Below are 25,522 nucleotides of genomic sequence, written 5' to 3'. Positions count from 1 at the left end.
AGTACACTCTAGTATAACCCCCGTATTCATAAACGTTCCTCGACTTTGAACTTGACTTGCCACCGCCTTCAACGCGTTACGAACGCGCTGCCCAAGGCGGTGGCAAGTCAAGTTCAAGTCGAGGAGCGTTTATGAATACGGGGGTAAGGCGGAGAGGCCACAGCGTCTTACACCAGCTTCTTACACGGGCCGTAACGCGCTAGCACAAACGCGTTAGAAACGCGCAGTCTTTCGTTAATGTTGGGTATTTATTATCATCGTGGTGCGCGCATCCATGTGCGCTTCGTGGCGTAGTGGCTAGCGCCGCGCGTTCGGAAGCGAGGGGTACCTAGTTCGATTCCGCGCTACGAACACAACTTTTGGAATTTTTTTTTTCATAAAAGTAGACGTGGCTACCTACTACGACTACTACTACTACTACATACTACAGAGGAGGGACAGACCCACACCCTAAGGAGCTTCGCCCCTAAAACGCAGTCGACGCAGTCGCTTAATTGTGCATGTCACATCGGCGAAGTGTTTGTAAACGCGGCACCGCGCGAGTCCTGACTTGCCCAGGAAGGCATTTCCACGCGCGAGCTGGCCATTCGATCTGCCACCGCACGAGAGAGGGTCTGTTCGCTCGATGCAGAGCGTCGGTGACGGGAGACGGATGACCCACTCCCTGAGAGATCAACGTGGACGAGACGCTCTTGTTTTGAGGAAAAGGCGCCATGGGAAATTTGCTGTCGACCGTCAGAGTCACCACCGAAACACGTGGGCCGAACAGGTGAGCACGACGTGATCCCTGCTTACCGCGTGTATACGTATGTTTCGAGTTGTTTTGCATATTTGCCAACCCCTACTGACTCAATGCAGCTTTGGCAAGCCTGTCTGTTGATAATGATAATTATTATATTTGGTCGCAAATGCAGGGCTCGAACCACTTTTGGGCGCTATACGACATGGAGAGCATTTATTTAACGTCTTAGATATTAGGCATCTTCCAGCGTACTCGAATAGCTTGACCCTGTCTTTCGCCAGACCACTCCATATGAGCTACCTACCCACTCCTTCTCTGCCGTTCTCAAGTGCGGTTCCATTCTCTTGCCGTCCATTCAGACTAGCGGTTATGTTTTGTGCAGCTCAGAGTAAACGCGCAAAATGGGCTCGTGCTGCTTGCCCTTTTGTGAACAGTGAACAATAATTGGTCAATAGCATTATAGTTTGCCGATACGGTCCATCTCCACTAGTGTCCATGAAATACGTTTCCACGGGTCACTGTTTCCCGACAGGCCACGCTTTCCATCGCGTGTCCGAGTTATCTGCGCTCATCTCGAAAAGCGGTACATAGGAGATTTACATATAACGCCACTGAGTGGCGGTTCTTTCCCCACAGTCACTTCAAATCGCTCGCAGCAAAATTTGAAATTGCCGCCGGCCGCCTTAACAGAGATGGTGCTACCATCTTTAGGCCAATCTATGCGTCACTGCAAACATGGCCTCCGAGATGGCCATTTAATCTAGGCGGTCATTTTACAGAAACAGAAGATGTAGTTTCTGCTTGTAGAAAAATGGATTTTTAGGTAAAACAAATCAATGATATTAAAGCAAATTTTAATGCGTTCAATTGACTTAAACAGTAATGTTTATTCTAGTTGCTTACTGCTGGCGTACTCTTCAACTGCCGCAGCAATGTGAGAATCGAAGGCCATCCTTGACTTGAATGTGGTTGTGTGTGCCCCCGCTGCAAGATGAATGCCGATGTGAACCGAAAAGGTAGGAATAGTATTTTTTAAAACTCGACGTCTTTCTCGTGCTTTGGCCTTGTAAAACTTCCACGGTGACGGCGACGAGACATCCAAAAATTATTTTTTTTCGACGCAGTTATGGCCATCCAGGCGAAAAAGAAGCGTTCAAAAGGTCCCAAGTCCAAGCTCAAGGGTCGCTCCGATGCATCTGACAAGAAGCGGTAGGCCTAGGCATTGACCATTTACGTCGCTTTTAGCGCACACTTGCAGTCGCTCGGTGGTACCGTTACGTTTTTCGAAGTGCCCACTTGTTCTCCCTGCGTGTCCGTACGCCGTTAAAGCAGCCGTACGTACTCCTAGAAGCCGGCGTGGAGAAGTTCGCAGCTACGTCATCGTTGTCGCTGCGAAGTTTTTGTGACACTTTCGGCGACTGCGGCCCGATGCGCTCACTAGTGACAAGCTCGGATCGCCTCCTCGGGTCACCTCGCTGAGCAGTGACATCGAAGTGCCCGTTCGCGTCGGAACAATAGCATGCCGTTTTTCTTGCACGTAAAGACTGTGCGCTCATTTGGCGGGGCGCCGATGTGTGAGGTGCGCTACCGCGACCTGCTAGTAAGCCTAAATTAGGCAGAGTTGCCGAAGTGTTCGAAGGAAGGAAGTTTACCGCTTACAACTGGCGTCGGACGGAAAGGCAGTGGTATTTGACGTCTGGACGCATAAGTGTTATGCGGTCGAAGTGCGCCGGTGCGATCCCCTTCTTGCTCTGCGCGTGCTTCCGCGAAGAAAGCACGCGAAACAGCGTGAGCGACTGCTCTTGAAAAGCGCTTCGTTTCCCTTCTTCGCAGTGTTTTATTGTCGTCGTCGTCTTCATCCTCCCGTGCTTTTTTCCCGCTGGTGGCGTCAAAGGAGGTGGCAGCACGCTAGAAGTCGCTCGTCTCGTGTCATCGCTTCGTCGTTTTCATTTGCCTCGCGCGCGCTGTGCGCGACTGGCGAACCTTGTCCGGTGTCCTGCTGCACCGCACCGGGAGACATTCAATCCGGTCATCCAACTCGACCATGCTCGCCCCTGCACCGGTTCACGAACCCAGGTTTTGTTATCGTCGTTTCGTTCTCTCGTTACGCGGGTGAAAGGTTCCAATAGCAAAACACTGCCGGCCTTGTTTTGTGAGCCGGCGATTGTCCTAAGACATCGATGCCGTACCGCGCTTTTCGCTCGCCGCGAGCCAGCCTGCGCGGCGCGTTCTTTATTCGTGGAATTGCGCGCAGCGGTGCTTTATGATGTGAGCCGAATTGTTTCCTCGCCTCTGATATTTTTGTTTAAAAGGGAGCCACCGTCTGTTCGCGTGTGAGGGCTTTGTGTACGGGACCGAATATAGCCGGTCACTTGAGTATTGATTGTATCGATTCACTTGTGTCGTCACGGGAAAAAGAAAATGCATGTGAAGCCGGTGGTGTACTTCACCTAGACCATCGATGGGGCGGCGAGGGTTTCCACTGCGGAAACGCCTTTTACGAACACCGCTCGTTCGATCGCAGTTGATTCCGACACGTTTCACTCGGCGTTCCTCTAAACTGTCGTCCGATTGCTGCTTTGAAGTCGTTATCGCGTGTTATATGTCCCTTGGCAACAGTAGTTTACTACGTTTTCCTTTTAGCCGAACGCGGCGATCGTCAGTTGGGTGTTTCGCAAACGTTCCTTCCGGTAAGGCAGGGGATTTGACGGTGACTAATAGCTGCACGAATGGCGACGTACGAGTGTTTATTTGGACTTTCGTGGCACGACACCCTGTTCATAAAGCTCCTGAGACGTCATCGCATCCACATTGTGGCGTTTGCTCGACCTAATGTGTCGCGTTTCTAACGTCGGTGGGTTGTTGCTGAACGCTGAAGTTGCCGGACATTCGCGTTCGTACAGAACGTGTGCTGTGGAGTATTGTCGCGTTAATGCAGCGGACTGAGGTATTGCGTTCAAGTAACGCAGTTTTTGGTAGATGAACCTGTGAACTACCGCGGAGGGCGTTAGCTGGCCAGTGGTGCGAAGTAACCGTGCTCTGCAGTGAAGCCGCGCGCTTGTCGCGGTGGGGGCTGTGCCGGAAGCACTCGCAGTTGCGAGTGTACGCTATCTCGTCTTTCTGATTTCTGTTGTTTCTCCAGCGTCCGCTCGTTTAATACCGGGAAGGGAACCTTAATGTTTGTGTGGCTATCCGTCGTGCCCTTTAGTGCTGCGTGGCACCAGAGAAGTTGCCGCCGGAGTTGCGAAAATGTTTAACGTTTTACTCGCGTCATGCCTTGCGGCACAGGAAGTATGTTCGTTTATCAAACATTTTCTCAGCGTCAGTGGGTCGTTAAGTAAATGACAGGAGCGGCTGTAGAACTCTGCTTGTGTCTGGCCTTCAGTTTCTGCTTTGGACCAGCAGTTTTCCTTCTGGTTGAGGCAGTATCACTGCCTCAACCAGAAGGAAAACTTCTGTTGTCGTCCAACAGCACTCCTGCAGCGCTACAAATGTTGCATAAAGCAGAATCTAATATTTAGCGCGAGCATAAGTGGGCTTTAATCAAATTAGCAAAGTTATATTATCGCTACTACACCTGCTTATTATTGTAATACAGCGTTAAACAGGTTTTAATGACTTCTTTAGCGCAGTCAGATTGCTATATAATAACCAGTCGAATGTGCTGATACTCTTTTTGTTCCCGCCTAACACAATGTTGCTGCAAGGTCTTTGTGTGCCAGATTGTCTTCGCATTTTTTGTGGTATAATGTGTTATTGTACATTCAGGTTTTATGAGCATCGGTGCTGGTGTTCATGCAAAAAAAGAGTACTGGTAAGAATTGATAATTGGAATTAGTGGGGTTAAATGACTTGGGCCGTACGTTACACTTAAAGCAGTGAATGTTACAGTTTGTGTATGAAGTAGCTCTTAACTATACATGCTTGGCTGTTTTTTCTTGTATAAGTGCTTATCATTACTGACTAGAACCTTTGCGCAAGATCTTATCCGTGTCTTAATGTTTATATCAAAAATGATTTATGAAGTATTGCCTAGTAACAGTGCATTTGAGAAAGTGACATTGTAGAGATCTTGTGTCAATGGCAAGGAGGGTATATTCTTGTGTTTACAACTGTTTCATTGACCTTTTCACTTTTGTTCTCTGCTGATCATTTTAAAGAAATTTCAATGTATGTTGTGTTGCCACAAAAAAAAAAAAAAAAAAAAGGCCTCGTGTTACCATGGTGCCCTTGGTTGTGAAGTGTTCGAAATCTGTAGCAGTGCCCTTTGTGTGTGCTTCTGTGTGCTGCCAGGAATGAGTCTCAGTACGACTATGCGGGTGAGGATGAAGAGGAAGAGGAGGAGATCCTTGGCTCTGACGATGACGAACAAGAAGATCCTAGGGACTATTGCAAAGGTGCGTGCCCCTTGCCTGTTTGGTATTTCCTGCCTTGTACCCGTGTCACACAGGCACTCGTGAACTCCCTTCGACTAATGGAGCGTGAGCTTTCCTAAAGGAGTTTGACCTCGAGGCAATCGCAGTCATGACACATGGCTACTAGCGAGTTTTTCACAAAAACTGCCAGGGACACATTAGGCCCTGTTTGGTTTCCGTATCCGCACAAAAATTTCAGTTCTAATTGCTCCTAAACTTATTTTACCTGAAGTTGTTTCAATGAAAAATGTTTAAAATTTGATGGGCAACCAGTTGACTGCTTCTCTAAAACGTAAAATGCACTCGAAACACGACGTCTAGAGTGGCCCTGGCAACCATGTGTTTACCTGTATTTTTGTGTACAACATGGCTGCTGATTTTTGCTGTTCTTGCTATAATTGTGTGCCCTGACCACAACATCCCCCAGTCATTTCGCACACAATTGCGAAGCATGACGGGGCACAACCATGTCATGACGCATGCGCAGTAAACCTCGCAGTGAACGTGAGAACGATGTCTGTGTACAATTGAGAGGTGCTCTGGCTTGAGAGTATAGGGAAGTGGCAAGCATAAATGTGATCAAGCATTGCTTGAACTTTTCTGTAATGGAACCAAAATTGTTATATTTACTAAATTTAACACAAACGAAAGTTAATTTTTCATTTGTATCTTAAGCACTATGGAATTGTGCAGTCAAGGGAGTTCTTCCAACTTCCTTCACCAAAGGCTCCATTAAACTCCCTTAGCGGAAGGGTAGCCGATTAATACGGAGTTCATCTCCCTCAAGATAAGATGGAGTTAAAGGGAGTTTATGGGTGGCCGTGTGACACGGGTATTATCATGGTGAAGCTATGTAAGAGGACATGACTTGTGATCAGTGAGTGTCGGGATATCGCTTGCACTATATACTGAGCCTAATGCAGCTGAAATGAATTCAATAAAAGAAAGTTATAGGTGTGCACATTTTATGTTACTGTTTTTAATGTTGCACAGTTGTTGAGCATATGCTTTGAGAACTGTGATGTAATAGCCATGTTCGATGCTGTGCAATAAGCATGCAATGTTCACTACTGTAGCATTGTTGCTGTAACATGATCAGGGGTGATTTTCTTGTCTCTGTGTTTGAGCAGCATTCACAGCTTTCCAACATATATCTAGGGCATTTTCAAATTTTAGTAAAATTTGGTGGTTGATTGGCAAGTGCTCACTTTGCCGGTTTGGAGAGCTTGAATGTATGAGTCATGTACCAGGACAAAGGTTTATGAATAGCATGTAATCTCAAAGCAGTGGTTAGCATGTGAAGTACCGTTGCACATCATAGTGATTCGTTGCACGCACTTGGTATTTGTAAACATTCTGTCAAGTCTGGCCTGTATTATGTTTCGTGCCTGGCTTGCTGCCTAAACTGACAGGGGGCCAATAGCGAGATGCTCGGATTGAATGTGAGGCATCTGCCGTTTTGTGCTGCCGACAGTTCGTGCTGCTCTGCCTTACGTGCAAGGTGACCTTCAGTAAAAAGTCAAGGATAGCTGGGGTTTTCACCAGTGCTACTTTGAGGTTGTCTCTACACAGTCTAATCAGTACTTTTGTGTCTTTCCTCTTGCTGGGATGTCATTTGGCAAATGGAAAAAATCCAAACATATTTGCTTTTCAACTTGCTAAGTACTCGAACTTTTTAGCAAAAGTTCGTCTTTTACACATCACACGTGTGTTCATCACATGTTAACACAGTGGAACACGTGACAAAACCGTGCTTTATTCTGGCGTGTCTGTTGTAGGGGGCTACCACCCGGTGAAAATCGGAGACCTTTTTCACAGTCGGTACCACGTAGTCCGGAAGCTGGGCTGGGGCCACTTTTCCACCGTCTGGCTTTGCTGGGACCTTGTGTGAGTTACCAAACTGTTAACTATTTTCGCCTACATTCTGGTCTTAATCCCTGCGTGGGTATACACTTGTCAGTACACAATGATTGGAAGAAATAGGGGGAACAACCCATTTTTCATGGTGGTGGTGGTTGGAGAGTGGGCATGTTGAGATTGCCAGTAAGAGGAACCCGAAAAAGCACTTGGAGACATTTCTAGAAAAAGACCACATTGTGTTGTGAACGAAATGCAAAAATGCTTGTGTACTTAAATTTAGGCCCATGGTAAAAAGAACCTATGTGGTCACTATAAATCTCGGTGCCTTCCTCTACGATGTCCCTCATGGCCCATTAATTAGTTTTCAGATCTAAAGCCAGACATTTGGTAATGATTGGAGAATCTCCAAATTGGTGTGCATGTACACTTCTGCTGTGTGTCTGATGAACTGCGTCACTTATGTTATTGTGCTATTCATGATAGTGATAAATGGGATAATGAGATAATCCATTCTACTATGACCAATTATGGATGTTACTTCTCTGAGAGTTTTGGCTGTGCAGTTCCACATTTCCAGGGTGTAGTAGTAAGACAATAGCGAGTCAGTAGGGAGTCAAGTAAACTGCAAAAGCCAAAAATTGATTTTGAGTGGTCTTCAGGATTGGTGTGGCATTTCTGCAACTTTCCTTCTTACCGGACAGGGGCAAGCGATTTGTGGCCCTCAAAGTGGTGAAGAGTGCCTCACATTACACAGACACTGCCCTAGACGAGATCAAGCTTCTGAAGGCGGTGAGTGTCGATTCTTTTTTTTTTTACTGGGCGCACAAAAAGATGATCAGGATACAGTGGCTTATTCTAAAGCACTTGCCCTCCCTTCTCTCCCCTGACAATTTTTTTCCCGTAACATTTTTCTTTAATGTACTCTAGGTTCGAGATAGCGACACGGATGACACATGCCGAGAGCGGGTGGTGCAGCTTCTCGACGACTTCAAGATCTCTGGAGTCAACGGGACCCGTATCCTTCTAAGCTGTACTGCATGTATCACCGGCTCTTGTGTATCTCGTAATGTATTCGCCGCCTTGGTCATGAGGGACGTTGGCTAACATGTTAGTTAAACATGACAGTGAATTTCTCCTATGCATTCTCGGGCTTTATTGCATATTTCTTAATATGGTAGCGATTAGTGAAAACGTCTAGCCCCTTAGATCTCTTTATTCTTCTTGTATCATAATGTATAAGTTTCAAATTTAACAGCCGACAGACTTGGGCATGGAGGATCAGTAAGATATGTGCAACATCTTTACGGAATGATTAGTCGCTCTCATCAGCTCTCCCTGTGCGGGTGCTTGTTAGCAAATCGCTGTGTGCTGGTGTCACTTTGGCAGTCCCTGATGTAGTCAAGTGGCGGTAGTGGCAGTCCCTGTGCCACTATTATTGAGCTAGCGGATGCTGTAAGATTGGACAATGTGTGGGACTGTTTTATTTTCCCGAGGGACAACACTGTTGGGAATGTTCTGAAATGGAATGCTTGTGGTTAGTGAAAGTATAAACTGGGACCTTACATTAAGTAAACAAAGTCAGATGTAAATCTTTGGTTGTGACCTAGAATCTTGTGTAACAGTACCAGCTTCTAATATGAGAAACTGTTATGTCTGATTTGCTCAATCAGGTGTTCACAATGACGAGAGGCAGTAGTAATACATCCTCTTGTATGTTTGAAACTATCGTGAGGGACACTTGTCAAGAGTATTGCATGAGACGTTTGTTTTTCCTGCCTGTTGCAGTGCAAGTACATGTTCTGCATGCATTCTTCTGAAGAAACTCCCCAAAGGTGCATATGGCATGGGATTTACTGTCAGCTAGCTGGTGTTTAAAGGTTAACTGCAGACTCTAATGAGTGCAAAAGCTGCTTCACTGCAGACAGCAGCGATGCGACAGCGGAGCCCTTGTCACAGATTTGTGTGCTATCCTCAGAGAATGAAATGCATCAATTTAGGCCTAATAGGAGTAGCTCTTTCGTTTTCACCATTTGCAGTTCGTGTTACACCGGCGTAATTTTTGCTCTTACGTTTAGATCACAGTGTAAGATATATACTCTTGAGGTGAGGACACTCGCCAGACTCGATCGACCAGATAAAGTAGCAAAGGTGCGCGCCGATCGGCCCGGTGACGGCAGTGGATACCTATCGGCAGTACGACGCAACTTCAACACAGAAAGCTTTTTATTGGTTTAATCTGCCGTTGTTATAGCAACCGGCGGTTCGCGGGAAATCCGAAATGATTGAGTGACGCACGAAAGTAGGTCACCGGGGAGAGGGCATGCGCGCGTTCCTTGTCGGCGCACGCTCTCGCCTGTGTTCTAACTGAACTGAAGTTGCGTTGTTCCGCCGATAGGTATCCGCTATAGACGCGCGGCTTTGCTACTACTTTATCTGGTCGATCGCGTCTAGCAAGCAAGCCGAGAAGTGTCCCCACCTAAAGAGTATATATCTTACACCGTGGTTTAGATCAAAGTTCGTGGCACCTTTAGGGGCCAGCTGCATAGCGGTGTGACATCACACTCTCGAATAATTGTGTTTATTGGGTATTCGACTTTAAAATTTCCCTGTCGCGTTTCATTCTGTGAGAATAGTACTTGTTTTGTGTTCAAGTTTGGTATTGCAGGGAATGACTGCCCATTTTTCAGCATGACTGCTGTGGCGAAGCTTTTATGCAGTTTCAACTTTGCTGCTGATTTTGCCGTGTTTGGTGTCCTTAATGTGACTCTTCAGATATGTGCATGGTTTTCGAAGTACTGGGACACAATTTACTCAAACTGATCATTCGGTCAAATTACCAGGGCATTCCACTACCCAATGTGCGAGCCATCATCAGACAGGTAAAGAAACAATAGCTTCTTGGCTGTTGTTAAAAGCTATCTTGCTAACATTTGCACTTTGTATAGTGCACTTATACTGTAGTATTTGATCTATAATAGCTTGTCCTCGAATCTAGTGTGCAACTGGATTTCATGGACGCGACTCCTGCAATTTTAATGCACACTTCTATGCACAAATTCGTTCTGTGCACTTGTGTGAGAGCCATGTGTGAGCTTGGCATGTTTTTGCATGGTAATCGCGCTCGCCACCATTGTCTAAGCAAGGTTTCTCAGGCAGGACTGCATATTTTAGCATCAGTGGCCCTGTTTTCTGAAGCCATTAAAAAAAATGTACACAGCGGGGGACACTTCAGAGCTGTCCTGCCAATCAGCTTCTAAGATTTCAAGCACGGCTGGGTCCTCGACATGCATTTCTCTCGTATACAAGTTAAACAGGACTAAAGTGCTGGCCAACGTTTCGATAGTGGACCTATTCTTGTCAAAGGCCAGCCTTTCTGAGGCACTTCATTAACTTCTATACCACAGTGTGCCACTCCATCTATCGGCCCCCTTTTTGATTTTAGATTTCCCGCGTAAGGGACTTCAGGTGGATGCTTTGTCGAGGCATTGTGCTGCTCAGCAGGAGTGTGATGCTGGCTGCAGCGGCTGCATTTCGATGGGAGCGAAATGCAAAAAGGCTTGTTTAGCTTAGGCTTAGGTGCACGTCAAAGAATACCACGTGGTCAAAATTATTCCGGAGTCTCCCACTTTGGCATGCCGCATAATCGGATTGTGGTGTTGGCCCGTAGCACCTCAGTATTTAAATTATCCATGTTTCTTGCCTACTTTCTGTCATACCATGTCCCCATAATAATAATTATTTTTTTAGTATTTTGGAAATGTAATCTGTCAGTCTAGCTTTCAGTCTAATTTTCTATTTCTCTTTAGTGTCCCATTAACATAATGACCATTTAGCTCCTGTTGCCAAGTAACCTGAGGCCTGTTGACGTATGCCTAATTGTGTGCGGGGCTTGCAGGTGCTAGAAGGTCTGGAGTACTTGCACACCAAGTGCCAGATCATCCACACGGACATCAAGCCTGAGAACATCCTGATAGCCGTGGACGATGCCTATGTCCGCAAGCTGGCCTATGAGGCAACCCAGTGGCAGAAGATGGGGCTGCGCCTTCCTGGTTCATTGGGTGAGCATCTGGGCATTATCTCGTGCAGCCCTACTGCATGGAAAATAAAGTAAGTCTGAACGGGGATGGCGCTAACGTACGGCCGCGCTAGTGGAAAGCTGCGCTCATGTCGAAATGCATTGTTAATGTTGCCAATATTGGCCATCTATTAGTCATACATAGCTATCACTTGTAAATAAATATTGGCCAATGCTGGCACTGGCAATGTTGCCTGATGTTAGCTAACACTGGCTCTGCACCATTATCTAGAGTGCCGCTTGCCGCAGCAGTCACGAGATAGCATTGATGTTTGCGTGCTCTTTCTGACTGAGGTCCCCATGGCAGGGTCAGCAATGAGCATACCTGCCAACTCCCGATTTGTTCCACAGACTCTCCCGAATGCTGACCAATCCTTCCTATTGCATGGGCACTGCCATAAATCTCCCGGAAAAAAACGTCATGCAGCATAGTTGTTTCGTAATCACGATTGTGCACTAGGTAGCCAGACAAAGTCCAATTTAAACGCATGCCATTTGTGTGTAGGCAGTATAGGGGCCTAACTCGCTTCAGGTCAAGCCATGCGTTCGCTGTGCGTGAGGCAAGGGCCTAATATGCATTGCATAATGGCCAGTTTGCTTACGTTGGCTTCGCCGCAAAAGAGCAATGTTATGCGGTAAAGCATTTGCAAAATATTGTGGGGAAGCATATTTAGAGTGCAAAGGGACCGCTATCACGGGACATAGTACGCAATCATTAAATATGCATGCACTGTCTACGGTCACAGTACAAGCACTGAGACATCTGATAACCATTCTGGCAGCCATTCAGAGCTATTGCTTAAGTTGCTGTGGCCCCGAAAAAAAAAAGAGCAAATCCGATCCCTTGTTTTATCGACCCCCTCCCCCCATTGCCCTTTCCCACGTTTCGACAATTATGCCGAATTTATAGGTCCACAGGTTGGCAGGTATGATAATGAGGTTGTTAGCAGCACTTGTCCATGTGAATGAATCTGCTATGTTTCGTTAGATCAGTGGTGCTCGAGAATCCAAATGTTAGCTGTGGGAACCCATCTGTAGTCTGCTGCTGACGGCATGCCGTGCGCATTTTTGCGCTGGCGTTTATTAAATTTCTTTCTGCAGCACATGTAGTGTGTGGTGTGGTGCTTTCAGGAATTTGAATTGCTTGTTTAAAAGCTGCAATGCAAAGCATGGCAGCTGTGTTACTGTGCTAAAGATTCTTTGAGCATTCATTCAAATCGGCCTTATTTCGCAGGACTTGATATCATTCTTTGTACAAATGCAGTGGAACCTCTTTGCAGTTCAGCTTGATTTACTGGAATTGGCGATTCAGTTCTAACACATTGAATGAATTTTTCGCATTGCCACATCTCGGCTCTATTGAAAAGTTTCTATTTTTTTTTTTTTTTTTTTTAGTGAGGCAGTTCTACATTGCGACTGATCTAAAGGGGCCCTGAAAAACTTTTAATCAAAGTGGAGAAAGACATTTGAAGTGAAAATAGGCTATTTCAGAAATACTATGCCGCAAAAAATACTTCAATGCTTTTAGCAGAAGCGGAGTTATTGGCAATCAAACATGACTTCCGTGTCCTCCCCTTCCTCCAATGACTTGCACTGCGAATGCTACGGCGGAGTGGGGCGGGGCCACAACGCTCCCACCTTCGAAATGTCACCGTGGCGTGTTTTCAAATTTCATTTTGGATGTCAACGTATACGCCAGGACTTCCACTTTTAGTGCCGACGACACACTAAACGTAGGCCAAGCGCGGTTGTCCACAGCGAGCAGCCAGTGGACTTGTGGCAGCACCCTGCGGCGGCTGCGGTGTAGTCGACCACAGCGACCAATAGCAGCCGTATATCGGGATTTGCTTTATACGTAATAAAGCGCGCAGAAGATAGGATCATGGCTTCTGTTGAAACGAGAGCGTTTGAAAGAAAGGTAACTTCGCACTCCGCTTGCGAGCACCACGCACCGCCTACGACAGCAAACCTTGGCCGAGATGTTCACAGCAGCGTTTGTTACTCGCGGATTATGTTATTTCACCAAGACCGAGGGCTGGTTCAGGGGCCCTTCAATTAGGTTCTCTTGCTCTGTAGGCACACACCGGAACATTTACAGGATGAAAACTAATTTTGCCGAGACTGATCACTTACACCCATGCTTTTGTGTACTTTGTACGAAATGTACAAAAAGCAATAACCAACAAGAGACTATCATAGGAAAAACTTGGATATCTTCAACATTATTAGGCATTCACACACTGTCAAACAACACACCTTGGAAGTTGGCTTTCCCTAAATACAGCACACCTGTGAAGGTTGGGAGATACACCTGTTTCTTTTAAAACAGCAAGGACTTTCGCTTTTTTTTTTTATCAAGGTGGTGTGCGTGCTGGACCTTATATGTGAGCTTCCATAGAAGTGTTTTTGTTTTTGTAATGCGCTTTTAGACTTCTCTGACATAAATAAGGCGAGCTTTCTGTCAGATTTTCAGATTTCTGTTAAAATGAAGTTGAACCTTCGACTAGTGACATTCAGTTGAGGAAGATTTCTACGAACCTTGAGTCAATGCACCCGGCTTTAGCAGCAGCTCGTTGTTCTGACGCTACTTAGGTGCAGGAGTGGTAAAATGTGGTGCATTCTTGAAGCTTTGAAGTGATCTGCACAACTGTATATACAGGTATCATTACTGCGAAGCAGATGATTGCTTCAGTTCAACCATTCTGGGAATAATTCTGGAAGTACTTTGGCTGCCAATGTCACTTATTGCTTCTTTTGATTCACTTGCTCAACTTGCATTGCAGTTTCTTTTCAATTAAATTAGTAGTGTTAACTGAGAAAGGGACAGACATAGTGTCTGACCCTTTCTGATGTCCTGTTTCTGCTCAAGTCATGAACCAACCAGCCCAAATGCATGCGCTTCTGCACTAAGTGAACACTGATTGTTTAGGCCACATGTGTTGTTGCTGAATTTTGTTAATATCTTAGCCATTCACCATGGCTTGGACATTTTGAAATATTTTAAAGTAATTTATCTGTTCAGAGCTGAAAATGGTAGATCGGTGGCAATTGAAGGTTGAAAGCCCTGTCTGGTGCCTTTGTGCAGTGAGCACGGCCCCCAAGGAGCTCCGCACGGTGCCCACCCTGCCGTCCGAGGGTGCCGCAGGTGCAGCCGGGGCAGCTGGCACCGGCGGAGGGTCCGCCTCCAAGATGTCGCGCAACAAGAAGAAAAAGCTGCGCAAGAAGGCCAAGCGTCAGCAGGAGCTTCTTGAGCGGCAGATGCAGCAGCTGGAGGAGCTGGACATGGAGGAGGACGAGGAGGAAGGGGGCCACGGCGAGCAGGAAGGCAGCGGATCCCTCAATGGAGGGGGCCCGCCCCTGGGCAGCCCTCCTGACATGCCGCCGCAAGGTAAGGGCTTGCTTGTACTCGCAGGGTGCATGCGTATGTACAGTGTGGTTCACTAACGTGTAGCTGGTAATAAAGCCACTAAAGTGAATCCCTTCCACTATATTGAGAAAACATAGGTCCCCCCCACGAAGAAAGCTCTCGTAGCCTGTCGGTTGCTTTGGGATGTTGAACCCCATATATTGATTTCATTTCATTTCATTTGAGTTTGGATTAATTCTCTGCTGTTCACCAATCGAGGTGGCTAGGTTCTAGGGATTCAAGTGCAACACGCGAGTTTTGGGATTCACAAGTGAACGGCTGTATGCGTTCGTGCAGAGGGGGCACTGCTGGGAGACGGCATGGACTGGACCCGAAGCGTGGAAGGCGGGGACCCCTCGTGGGCCGTCAGCGGAGCCGGAGGAGATGTCTGCAACGGTCACCGGGGCGACGGAGCCGCACGGACAACCATGGGCCGCCTTGAACGGTCAGAAAGCACCCTGGCACCTCCCACACCCACCACGCAACTGCGGAGGGTGGCCTCCTGCCCCGGTGAGTCAATGATGTCTGCACTTTGCTAGCTTCTTTGTACCCTTTGCACTGTGCAGATGCAAGTGTGGCCCTCCACAGCATGCGGCCAGCATTCTCCTAGTATACCTAGGCAGAGGTGCTGATCTTGCTTAGATTGTTCTTCATTATGAGTAGAGGTAGTGCAAGACTAGGTGAAGGGACTATAGGAATGCTGCAAGTAATTCATTTGTACTTGCAGAAAAAGGGACAAAAAAAGGGGAGGGGAAAGGGGAGAGAGAGGAAGAAAGCACCAGAAGGAAAAGAGCGAAAGAAAAAAACTTGTCTGCCCTTCCACTCTGTGAAGATGGATGATAAGTGAAGCTTGTCCCTTTGTATACCTAACCGTCCCTTTTGCCATCAACTTTATGTTTACTGGAATGTGCCCTTGTTCTTCACCCTGCCTTATAATCTCTTCATTTATTCATACTCGTGTCTCTGTTTGCCAGAGCGGATCACACTGATGAGGGACAAGTTGTTGTCGAACCACAAATGCTTGCGTTCAGTGTCTCGAGTTTGCTCAGTGGCGTGGTTCGCAGCTTCCGCAGGCCATTGCCGCTTGTGCTTCAAAATTAAATTGCTTCAAAATTAAATCTGTCCGTCACGTGAGACAATGACTGGCTCATACCCCCTTAAGCAATGGCTCATACCCCCGTAAACGCGGCCTCTCCATTATGATGACAGAAGAGAAGTGAAATTCTACGCTGGAATGATGAGTGGCAACGGAGCCAGCTGTAAAAGACGACAAACGCGGGAGCAATGGTATGAGCGCGGTTGCGTCGAGGGGCACCAACGAGCCAGCTGTGGAAGACGACAACACTCGAGCCATTGCTGATGATGGTAGTTTTTGCGTACATGGACGCCACCGAAATCTGTGCCTTATAACAAGCTTCGCTTGAAAGAAGATGACAGAACTGTGATGCCTTTAGCAGACACCCACGAGTGACACGGCGTTTACGCCTCACCGGTGCGTGAGCATGTAGCAGGCGTCCTTGCCATGATCTCGCTGAAACAGTGTGGGCTCGCATGCTGGCTTCTTTAGGTTGCAGCGCTTGGACCGAACGTACCTGCTCAAAAGTGCCGATCATCTTGCTCAAGGTTACGATTACTGCATTTAACGCACACCTTTTTTCAACGAAGATGGGTCTAAAAATCAAATGTGTGCTAGAATCGAATACAAACCGAAATGCGCCCCATAACTTGCCATTGCCATTACAAGGCGGTAGCAGCTCACTCATTGCTGGCAACCGTGGTAACAAGTTTCCTCATTGTTTTCCACAGGCGCAGAAGCCATTTGCAATTGGTTGCATTGCTGCCTTTCTTAGAGAACTCTATCTGTGGGAACTTCAGTGGAATCTCGTTGATAGGATTCTGCATAATGCGTTTTTCGGTATAATACGTTTATTATTCTTTTCCTGATGATACGATTTGGTTGGATAATACGATTTTCGGATGATACGCTTTATTTTCCGGATTCCCGTGAAGATGCATAGAGATTCTGCTGTACTCAAGTATTCGTTCCGTAGGCTATCGTGTTCAAGAATTTTTGAGTGAACCGATATTTTGAGTTATCATAGCTTGAGTTAATGAGGGTTTATTGTACTCTCTATTTATTAGGACTCGCTGGAAAATGCACAAGGCATGATCCTGCTACTTTGACTTTGAGAATGGAATCCGGAATACCTTAGAATAAAATTGCTTAACTTCAACACATTTGTCGACAGTCCATAATAATTCATGAATGAAGGGGCCAAGGTAGCTAAAAAGATATTCTTGTGCTTCGTGTTTGTCTTTGCAGTGCTTGAAAGCTTGTCAGGCTGTCGATTATGCTCTTGTAGCTCCCTTATGAAATTTTGCAGAATATTGATTGAAAGATAGTGTAAACAAAATTTATATTTGCTTTTCTAATTTCCTCCTTCTTGTCTTTGTCTAGAAAACCAAAAACCTCCGGAGAAGATGGCTGATCCTGTGCATGAAGTTTGTAATATATCTGTAAAAATAGCTGACCTTGGAAATGCCTGCTGGGTGGTAAGTTGAGTTGGTTCCTTGCAATACTTGTAGAAGTTGTTTTATGCTGTGATGTGTTAGGACAGGGTTTACTGTATTAATAGGCACATAAATTAATACAATGTGTTACATGATTCCACAGTGAATCAAGTAATATGAATATTAAAAGGTAAATAGGTATATGTATTGCGATTTGAAAAAAAAAAAGGTGTGCGAAAATTTAGTCATGCAGTAGTCATGCAAAAAGGTAGTCATGCGAAAAAATTACTGTACTTGGCAGTACATCAGCCTCTTTGAGTTCAATAGTTCAATCTGACATTCCTTTCCGTGTTCAGAAGTCTCTAAAATCAACTTTTAAAAAGCATTTGCTTGGATTTGAACTTCGTACAAAATCAGTTTTGCGCACTCCATCATGGTCAATTGAATAAAGGCCGACTGTGGTACTTCCCTCAGTTTTCTCAGCCCACGCCCCATCGACATCAGAACACGTAATAGCTGTATAAAAAATATTGTTACCTAGTGAATCCTGTATGGGGCTGCTGGGTCTCGTACGTCGCTGCCCTGAAGAAACAGCAGTGTTTCCACATAGCTCAGCAGCACCCTGTTGGATGGCCTGTGATTTTAGTCTGAGAAATAGTGATGGGGAGTCTTGTAAATGAGAGTACAGCTTGGAATAATATGAAGGGTAACACCTAATTAGCATCAACACTGCCATAACTCATTGTTATTGCGTTGAGGTCTGGGAAAGTTCTGCGGTCCTGAAAAGAGTACACCTTGTCAAGTGAAGTGCACTTGCATTCTCTAAATCGTTGATTCAGTGGTGATTATATATTGTTATGTGTATTAAGGTCGTGACAGCAAATCCTTAATGAGAGCTGTCTGTTCTAGACAAGAAAGAAGAGCTCGCCCATTGTGCTATTGTGCTCTACAAATCCTTCAGCGAAGCTTTTAACAAACCTTCCACTGCATTCCATAAACTGTCCAGGCCCTCACGAAGCTCAAAGGAAGAAAAGTTTGTACAAGACAATGTTCTCAAAATGTGGTAAAGCTTTGCATAAGTGCACACTGTAAAGCTTTGCCTAAGTGCTGGCTTGCAAGGCATGTTCTAAGTTCAGGCTTGGGACAAGCCCAAAAAAAGAAAAAGTTTGTAAATAAAAAAGTTGTACAGTCTGCATCGTGTACAGGGAGATCAGAGGTGGACAACAGAGTGGCCCTCTTCCTGGTTGACGTTGGCTAACATAAAACATATTTTTTGCTTCACTCCACAGAGTTGGTGAGTTGGTAGGTGTTTCCTTTCATGTTTTAGTGCCCTGTACTTGCTGCGGTTTATGGCTTCTTGTGCATTTGAGCTTTGGAAGGTCTTAATTCTTTATTTCCCTGCGGTTTTCTTCCCCCTGTAGCATCACCACTTCACCGAGGACATACAGACGAGGCAGTACCGATGCCTCGAGGTCCTCTTGGGAGCGGGCTATGGCACACCTGCCGACATTTGGAGCACAGCCTGCATGGTGCGTGATGACCGGTTCAGAGTAGGCCTGCACTAAGCGGAAATTGTGTGCGGTGCTTCTGTAAATACTAAACACTAAAGGAAAATGTTAAGCCGAGTTTGATCGATAAACTAGTCTAGAAGTCTGTCACTGTTATTTACAATATGACTTTATTGCGTAGAAGATTGGCACCGAAGGTCCCGCTGCTGCTCCGCGAATTGCTCGTGCCAAAATGGATGAATTGACATAATTACCATATTACCTTCCTCTCTGCCACTCTGAGAATTGACCTGCACGACCAAGTTGAGACCCTCGCTATCGATGAACGAGAAGCTAAGCTTTCCTTGGCTTCTCTTGGCTTCATATGGTTGTGACTAACAGAAATCGGGCCCCTCGATTCCTCTTCATCTCGTTCAGCCAGTGCTGACGTCACATGGGTGGTACCATAGCCCACAATAGGTGGGGCTACTCCTAATTTCCATTTTCGTCATTTTCTCGCTTGCGAAAGCTCTCTTCTTGCCATGAATGATGAATTCAACTTAATATATTTTATTGATAGTGTCCCTTTAAGGTCTCATCCGACTTGGCGGCATTTTCTGTACTCTTCAGTATAGTGCGAGTTCTTAGCACTTCCCTTGCCACAGCTTAGACCACTTATAACATAAGAACTTGACCCTCCCATAGAACTGCATGCATACGCATGCTGCTTATAGTGCAGCTGCATGATACGAAATACCGGTTCTAATGGGCCTGCCTAAAAATCCCGCAGTCAAGCAAGGCAGCAAGCGCGCTTCTCAACGAGGTGCACTGGCTGAGGGGGAGAGGGGATCGAACGTCTTTATGAAGGCCTGCTTGACCATTGCCCTACATCGTTATTTGTGACAGTTATGTGTGCCAGCTTTGTTTCTTTTCCAAGTGCTGTTGTTATGGGGCGCGCGTTACGTCCAGTGGCAGTTCTTGTCCTGGAGCATGTTGGATGTGTGAAAAAACAGCGCATTATCCCCCCCCCCCCCCCCCCCCCGCAATATTTTGCTCAGTCCTGCTCTCGACACACTACCTCGACTCAAAAATGGGCGTGGTGCCATTACACCTCAACTGCAAGTAGTGACTGCGTGTCATCGCCATTCTGCAGAGAAGTTTTGCTGTAAACTTTGGAACCATACCTTCCAAGCATCTACTCGAAAGTACTGAAGCGGAAAAAGCGTTAGTGTTGTCTCCGAGGAGCATTACTGAAAAGGAGTTTCAGTCGAGGTGCAGTGGTGCGCTCCAATCGTTTGAAATCGAGGAGTAGCTTTGAGTTGATCCTGGTTTGTGAATACTGGGTGGTAAGTGTGGCGCAACCGCTCTTACCCTGGTCGCCAACTCTTGGTTCTCGGTTTTGCAGGCATTTGAGCTGGCCACGGGCGACTACCTTTTCGAGCCGCACTCTGGGGAGGACTATAGTCGAGACGAAGACCACCTGGCCCACATCATTGAACTCCTCGGAGAGATCCCCAGGCACATTGCCTTTTCGGGCCGATACTCCAGGGAGTTCTTCAACAAGCGAGGTCAGTCTCATTGGCCCTGGGATTGAGCGCGAGAAAAGTCAAATGCCAAACTTGCAGTTTTCTCTCCTTCTCCTTTTTTTCACTCATTTAATTGGTTACCTTACTTTAATGTTTTCTTACTTTAATGTAAGAGGCGACAGAAGAGTCAGCGCACTGTTCTCTCTTCTGTCCCCTCTGGTGTCCTTGCGCTGTTAATCAAACTTTAACGTGTTTTACCAACAAGCCCAATCTTACACCATTCTTCGTTCTCTTAGGGTGCATTCACACTTGCGACTTGACGCGACTGATTGCGACTGGCGACCAGAAAGCTACTCAAGGCGAACATTGATGCTTCACCTTTCGGCCGAAATTGAGAATTTAAAAAATTTTTTACTTTGTCTACTTCATGCGAAGATCGTGGGTACTTGGACATTAATCTTTCAACTTTCGTAAATTTAAACGAATGCAAAACTCCCAGTCGCACGCTTTGATTCTCGGATACGTGCAGGGCTTGAAAATCTTTTTTTTGGGTTATAGTGTGGTACCACTTATAGTGCAGATATTCACGACTCCAGCGACTTGCGTTATAAGCGGTCTACACTGCACTTGCGACTGGTCACTTAGAGACTAACTTGGTCACGCGACCTCGCCTTGTCGCAAGTGTGAATGGGCCCTTAGGCTGAGGAATTTTATGGTTAATTTCTTTCAGCTGTAAATCAGTCATGGTTGCTGCCTTCTGGAGGCCAGTTTTGCTAGGCACGAAATTTCCCATAGTAGTTGAAAATTAGCCACTCTTGAGGCAAATATCGGAAAAATAGCCACGATAGTAGCTCGGCACTTAACTAAATGGTCATCACCTGAATTGCTACTTCACATTACTCGGGCCAGATAGGAGAAACATTTGGAATGATGACTTAATATTTAGATTTTATATTACCGTATATGCCCGCCTAATGAACATACTTTTTTCCAAGAAACCGAAGCAAAGTTGGGGGTGAGTTTATTATGCGGGGTAAATTTTATGCTCACCTTTTCGAAACAGCAAAAGTTGAAAAGTAAGACGGTAATGATTTGAAAAATGCATTCAATAACTTATCTCTTGAGTAAAAATGCACATATACTATTTGCAAACCATAACAGCGTTTTTATTGCACTTCACTCCGCACCGATTGAAACCACCAGACCTGTCGTGCATCGTGCAGGTCGCTGCACGGGTCATGGCCAGATGTCTCTTAGCCAAATGCGTGACTTTTGTTTGCAGGGGAACTGAGGCACATCAGCAACCTGAAGCCCTGGGGCCTCTACGAGGTGCTAACAGAGAAGTACGACTGGAGCCCCTCAGACGCGCAGGCATTTGCAGACTTCCTCCTACCTATGCTGGCTTATGACCCGGCCACGCGAGCCAAGGCCTCCGACTGCCTGCGGCACCCTTGGCTTGCCGCACAGACGCCGCCCAGTGGCAGCACCGGGAACAACAGCACTTCCTCTGCCCCCCGAGACGAGCCCGTCGTCTCGTCCGTGGCGCGTCCCCCTCCCTCCTCGCCGAACCAGCGTCGGCCCCCGTCGTCATCGTCGTCGTCCTCGTCGTCATCCTGAGAAGGCCGCCCCTGCTCGTTGTCTGTGTGTTGTGGTGTGTTCCAACAGAGGAGGACCTGCTGCATTCTGAGGATGAAGTGCGGCTGACAGCAGCAGCAGGGGGTCGTATCAACTCCTCAACTTGCGCACGCTGCGGCGTTTTCCGGGGGAGTGGTGGGGAAGGGGGCAGGGGACTCTGGTTGGCGCGTTTATTTAGCGGGAGGTTATAAGGCGCGCCAGTTGGCTGCAAGTGCTGCTGCATATCTGGAACCCTATGTTTAGAAAAGACTGGGCTGCTGCTTCTTGGCTCGCTCGTACTGCTTGACCCTGTTGCGTGTCAGGTGGCCTGTATATGGATCTTGTCAATTGTCCGGCTCCTTACCGCTCTTTGTTCACTCCCAGACCTAGCTGCAACAGAGAGAGAGGACTTAGCAAGGCACAGATACTATAGTATTGCTGTCCCTTGTTTCCCCGCATATTCTGGCATTGGTTAGCTGTGTGCAAGTTTGGGGACGTTTGCAGAAAATGTAGAGTGGCCTGTGCAGCAGCAGCAGCAGCAGCATTTTTTTTTCTTGCAGGTTTGAGAGCTGATTTGGTGACAGATTGGTCTTTGTCACCGACATTCCGATCAGACATGTTATGCAAGCAGTTGACTGAGCCATTGGGAATGCCTCAACAATGGACATTTCTCCTGCATGGCTACGACCATGTTTCAGCTTAAATTGCAGCGGGGGCATGCATTTTCTTTTTCTGTATGTCACAAAAATTTGTGAAGCACATTCTTCAAATGAAATTCACCAGCTTCATGTAATTAAATATACAAATTGTCGGACTGTACCTTGTGCAGTGTGCTTTTGTTGGGTTCACAAGAGGGCTCTTCTGGGGTGGTATTCTTGGTTAATCACTCTCGGGTGTATGACCACTTCCGCGAGATTTCACGCGGCTCTGCACCAAATGTATTGGCATCTACGGGTGACCGTGTTGCTGGCATTGTGCCAGGCAAGGTATCTTTGCACAGTGCTAGGAATGCTGTTGCCCGTTACGCTGACGCATCCAGTGCCAATTCATGTGAAATCTCGCAGAACCGATTGTACACCTTAGAGGGATTGTTTGCGAATGCTGCCCTTGTTCCCGCTAATTGGAAGGTATACTGAAGTCAGGAAATTTGTGGGCTGTGTGTTCCATATATGGGAATTCCAAGGTGTCAGTTCTTGCATTGCGCAGAATACCAATTCGATTGTAGTCGAATGATTAAAGAATGTTTTAAAGTACTGGGTTTAGGCATACTTGCGCATTGTCCTCACTTTTCTAATTTCAGCTGTGGTTGTAATGGCTGCTTGCATGAGCAGGAAACTGCTTACTGTGTTGCATCCTGGAGCAAGTGAACTGCTACCATTGACATGATAAAGTTTTGTCTATTGTAAAGAAATAAACCTTAATTAGAACTTCCTGTGAAAGCACTTTGTGGAATTCTTGCCAAATTATTCTCGAGGCTAGATCTCTTTTAACTTGCTAGTGGTCTTTCTTAGATCACAGTTCTCTTGACATGCAGATCGAATTCGCTTCATTGCATGTAGCTGCAGTGCATTGTAACTATGTTGCACGTAGTTGCACCGCTATGCTTGAGTAATGAGATCTGCCAATTGCTAGCAGAATTGTACTCTTCAAATATTTGCTCGCATTTATTTTTAGGTTGCTTGTCAGCTGCTAGCCTCGTCCAGAAAAACTGCAGATGGTTACACAAACTTGTACCTTGCATAAGTTTATATAAAGATGCCCACCGAACCCGACGCGGCTCGACATGGGCCGATGTGACCCACAGTTGGGCCACATCGCTGGATTCTGTTGAAAACTTATTGCGCACCACCATATCTCCTAGAATGTTCACATTGCAGCTGCTATTGCGTGACCTTTCCTGACAGTGCCCCCCTGTGAAGCAGCTTGTGGATACCTCGTTGCAGAAGCAAGGTTTTGCATCTGGTTGGAGCTTGTTAAGGTCTTGTGTTTTTGTGTGAAGTGTCTTGGGGGCAGCCCTAAGTGCGTTTCAGCCTGGTCTAGGTAGCAGCTGTGGACTGGACACTTGAACCTAGTTGGCACCTCGGTAGTTTGGAACGTTTCCTTTTGTAGTTTGCATGCAATGTGTACCTTTTTGGTGCGTCTGTGCACTCTACGTGAAATGAACTGCATTGTTCACGACGGCCCACTGTGCATTTTTATTCCCAGGAGGCGTTCTTGCTTTTGACACATGTAACGAGGTATGTGTGCTGTATGGTTGCGTAAAAAAAAAAAAAAAAAATTGATGAATGAAGTTCAGGGGTTGCACTTCTCCTTTTCTTTTTTTCCTTTTTTTTTTCTTTCTTCCGAAAGTGCTTTTTAAGTTATGCTAATAAAACTCGCCAAAGAGTATATTGACTGGAATTGGTGCTTTGTTAGTGTTGCAAATGGGTGCCAGTGGCTACGGAGGCTACAGAAAGTCTGCTATTGTCAGTAAGCACAAGTTCTTGCGGTACTTTAAAAAATGTGGTTCCTGGACAGGTGGAATCTACGGACTTTGGCAATTCCTCTGGCTCCAAGAGAGAAACAACTTTGAGTCCTTGATGGGGTCAAAGGCGGCTAGATGGGCGGGAGACAGCCCTTCTCGCCCCCTACCTTAGACGGTGGCTAGTCCTTGTAGTCTAGCGGCGTCCACGGCCATCCGGATGACCCAGAGCTGATACTCTGGGTTGCTGCTGAGCAGCATAGCTCCTTGCTGCTCTGCTTATAGCTGCATTCTCCCACTGGTCAGCAACGGTAATAGTGGGTGTAGGCTGGGTGCCATGTATGTGAGTGCACGTGATCTGTGGGCAGTCCCAGGTAATGTGATGTAGGTCGGCAGGATGGTTACAGCTAAAGCTGTGCTCCTGACTACAGCCACAGCAACAGTCTTTTTCGGCGGACGCTGCCTTCTTGTTGCATCTCTTCACATGAACAACTCTTTTCAGTGCGTGCATCTTTGTCAGCTACTGTGTTGCCCGCTGCGACCTTCGAAATACATGCATAGGTCATTGTGGGATGCAAGATACTGCACAGACAAGCGTCAAAACAACTGCACGTTGCCACAGGGGCACAGGTGTTGACCAAAGGTTAGCCACCGAGCCACTGCAGGGTGGAAATTTTGAATCTCTGGGGCTGGTGGTGTGTGCGAAGAGGCAAAACTTGGAGCACAGCCTGGAATTGGAAGTTCGACTGTGTAATTTGCACAGAGAAGAACCCTGCGGTTTTGGGCTACATGATAAACGACTTGCGAATCAACATTTTTGCCTGTTCGTTCAAAGTTCCAAGGATGTTCATATGTATGTGGCTCGTAGCATTGGCTTTGATTGGTTTGGTTTCCCTTTAATTTACTGATGCCTCGATAGCAAGGCTTCAGAATCGTCTGTTAAGGAAAAGATTAAAGAAACTGGGAGAGAGAAAGACGTTTATTAAATAAAAAAAATGAAAACATGGAGGTCTATAGAAAATGGAGATGCAGACGAAATCAGCACGGGAACATGCAGAACTTTCATGCAGGAAATTGCCAAAGAAAATATCCGCGATAATTCTAAGGGAAGCTCTTTGTTGTTTGAAGCCAGGACGGGACGTACTGAGTCAAGTACCATGGTAGAGTGTACTAGAATATTTTCTAGTACTAGAAGTTCTAGTACACTCTAACCATGGGATAGACACATTATGCGGTGCGTGTGGAGAGGAGGAAACCGCCCAACACCTGATACTTTTCTGTAAAGGGCTTCGCTTTACACTTCAAGGCAACGGCGCTGATTTTTTCAAAGCATTGGCGGTTTAGGAACAGTGGATGCAAAGTAGACTTTAAACGGGTAGAAATGACCAAACGGATGTTATGTGATTGGTGGCTAAAATCAAGGCA

The 25,522-nt window shown here is 46.4% G+C and overlaps 1 protein-coding gene across 2 annotated transcripts; it reads left to right on the top strand.

Moving 5' to 3' along the window:
* The first annotated feature begins 1,668 nt into the window (after window positions 1-1,668).
* Window positions 1,669-24,024, top strand: LOC119461258 (SRSF protein kinase 3). Of its 2 annotated transcripts, XM_037722490.2 has the most exons (14): window positions 1,669-1,758; window positions 1,867-1,951; window positions 5,036-5,139; window positions 6,936-7,044; window positions 7,719-7,806; window positions 7,945-8,032; window positions 9,790-9,896; window positions 10,913-11,075; window positions 14,178-14,480; window positions 14,796-15,008; window positions 16,957-17,051; window positions 18,431-18,538; window positions 19,902-20,064; window positions 21,305-24,024. In XM_037722490.2, the coding sequence occupies exons 1-14, from the start codon at window positions 1,734-1,736 to the stop codon at window positions 21,637-21,639; spliced, it is 1,986 nt and encodes a 661-aa protein (XP_037578418.1). In that variant the 5' UTR covers window positions 1,669-1,733; the 3' UTR covers window positions 21,640-24,024. The 2 variants fall into 2 exon arrangements, with proteins under 2 accessions (XP_037578418.1, XP_037578419.1); XM_037722491.2 differs by lacking the exons at window positions 1,669-1,758; window positions 1,867-1,951 and adding an exon at window positions 2,638-2,818.
* The last annotated feature ends 1,498 nt before the right edge of the window (window positions 24,025-25,522 follow it).

The sequence above is a fragment of the Dermacentor silvarum genome, chromosome 8 (genome assembly GCF_013339745.2).
Source record: "Dermacentor silvarum isolate Dsil-2018 chromosome 8, BIME_Dsil_1.4, whole genome shotgun sequence".
In the NCBI taxonomy this organism is placed as follows: Eukaryota; Metazoa; Arthropoda; class Arachnida; order Ixodida; family Ixodidae; genus Dermacentor; species Dermacentor silvarum.
This window is presented reverse-complemented; position numbering and strand designations above follow the sequence as displayed.

What these genes read in the sequence shown, in the direction of transcription:
- LOC119461258 (XM_037722490.2), top strand. Translation starts at nt 1,734, where the DNA reads ATGAATGCCGATGTGAACCGAAAAG. An exon ending in CTCTGGAGTCAACGGGACCC is followed by an intron (nt 8,033 to 9,789) that starts GTATCCTTCTAA and finishes GTGACTCTTCAG; the next exon opens with ATATGTGCATGGTTTTCGAA. An exon ending in TTGGAAATGCCTGCTGGGTG is followed by an intron (nt 17,052 to 18,430) that starts GTAAGTTGAGTT and finishes TTCCCCCTGTAG; the next exon opens with CATCACCACTTCACCGAGGA.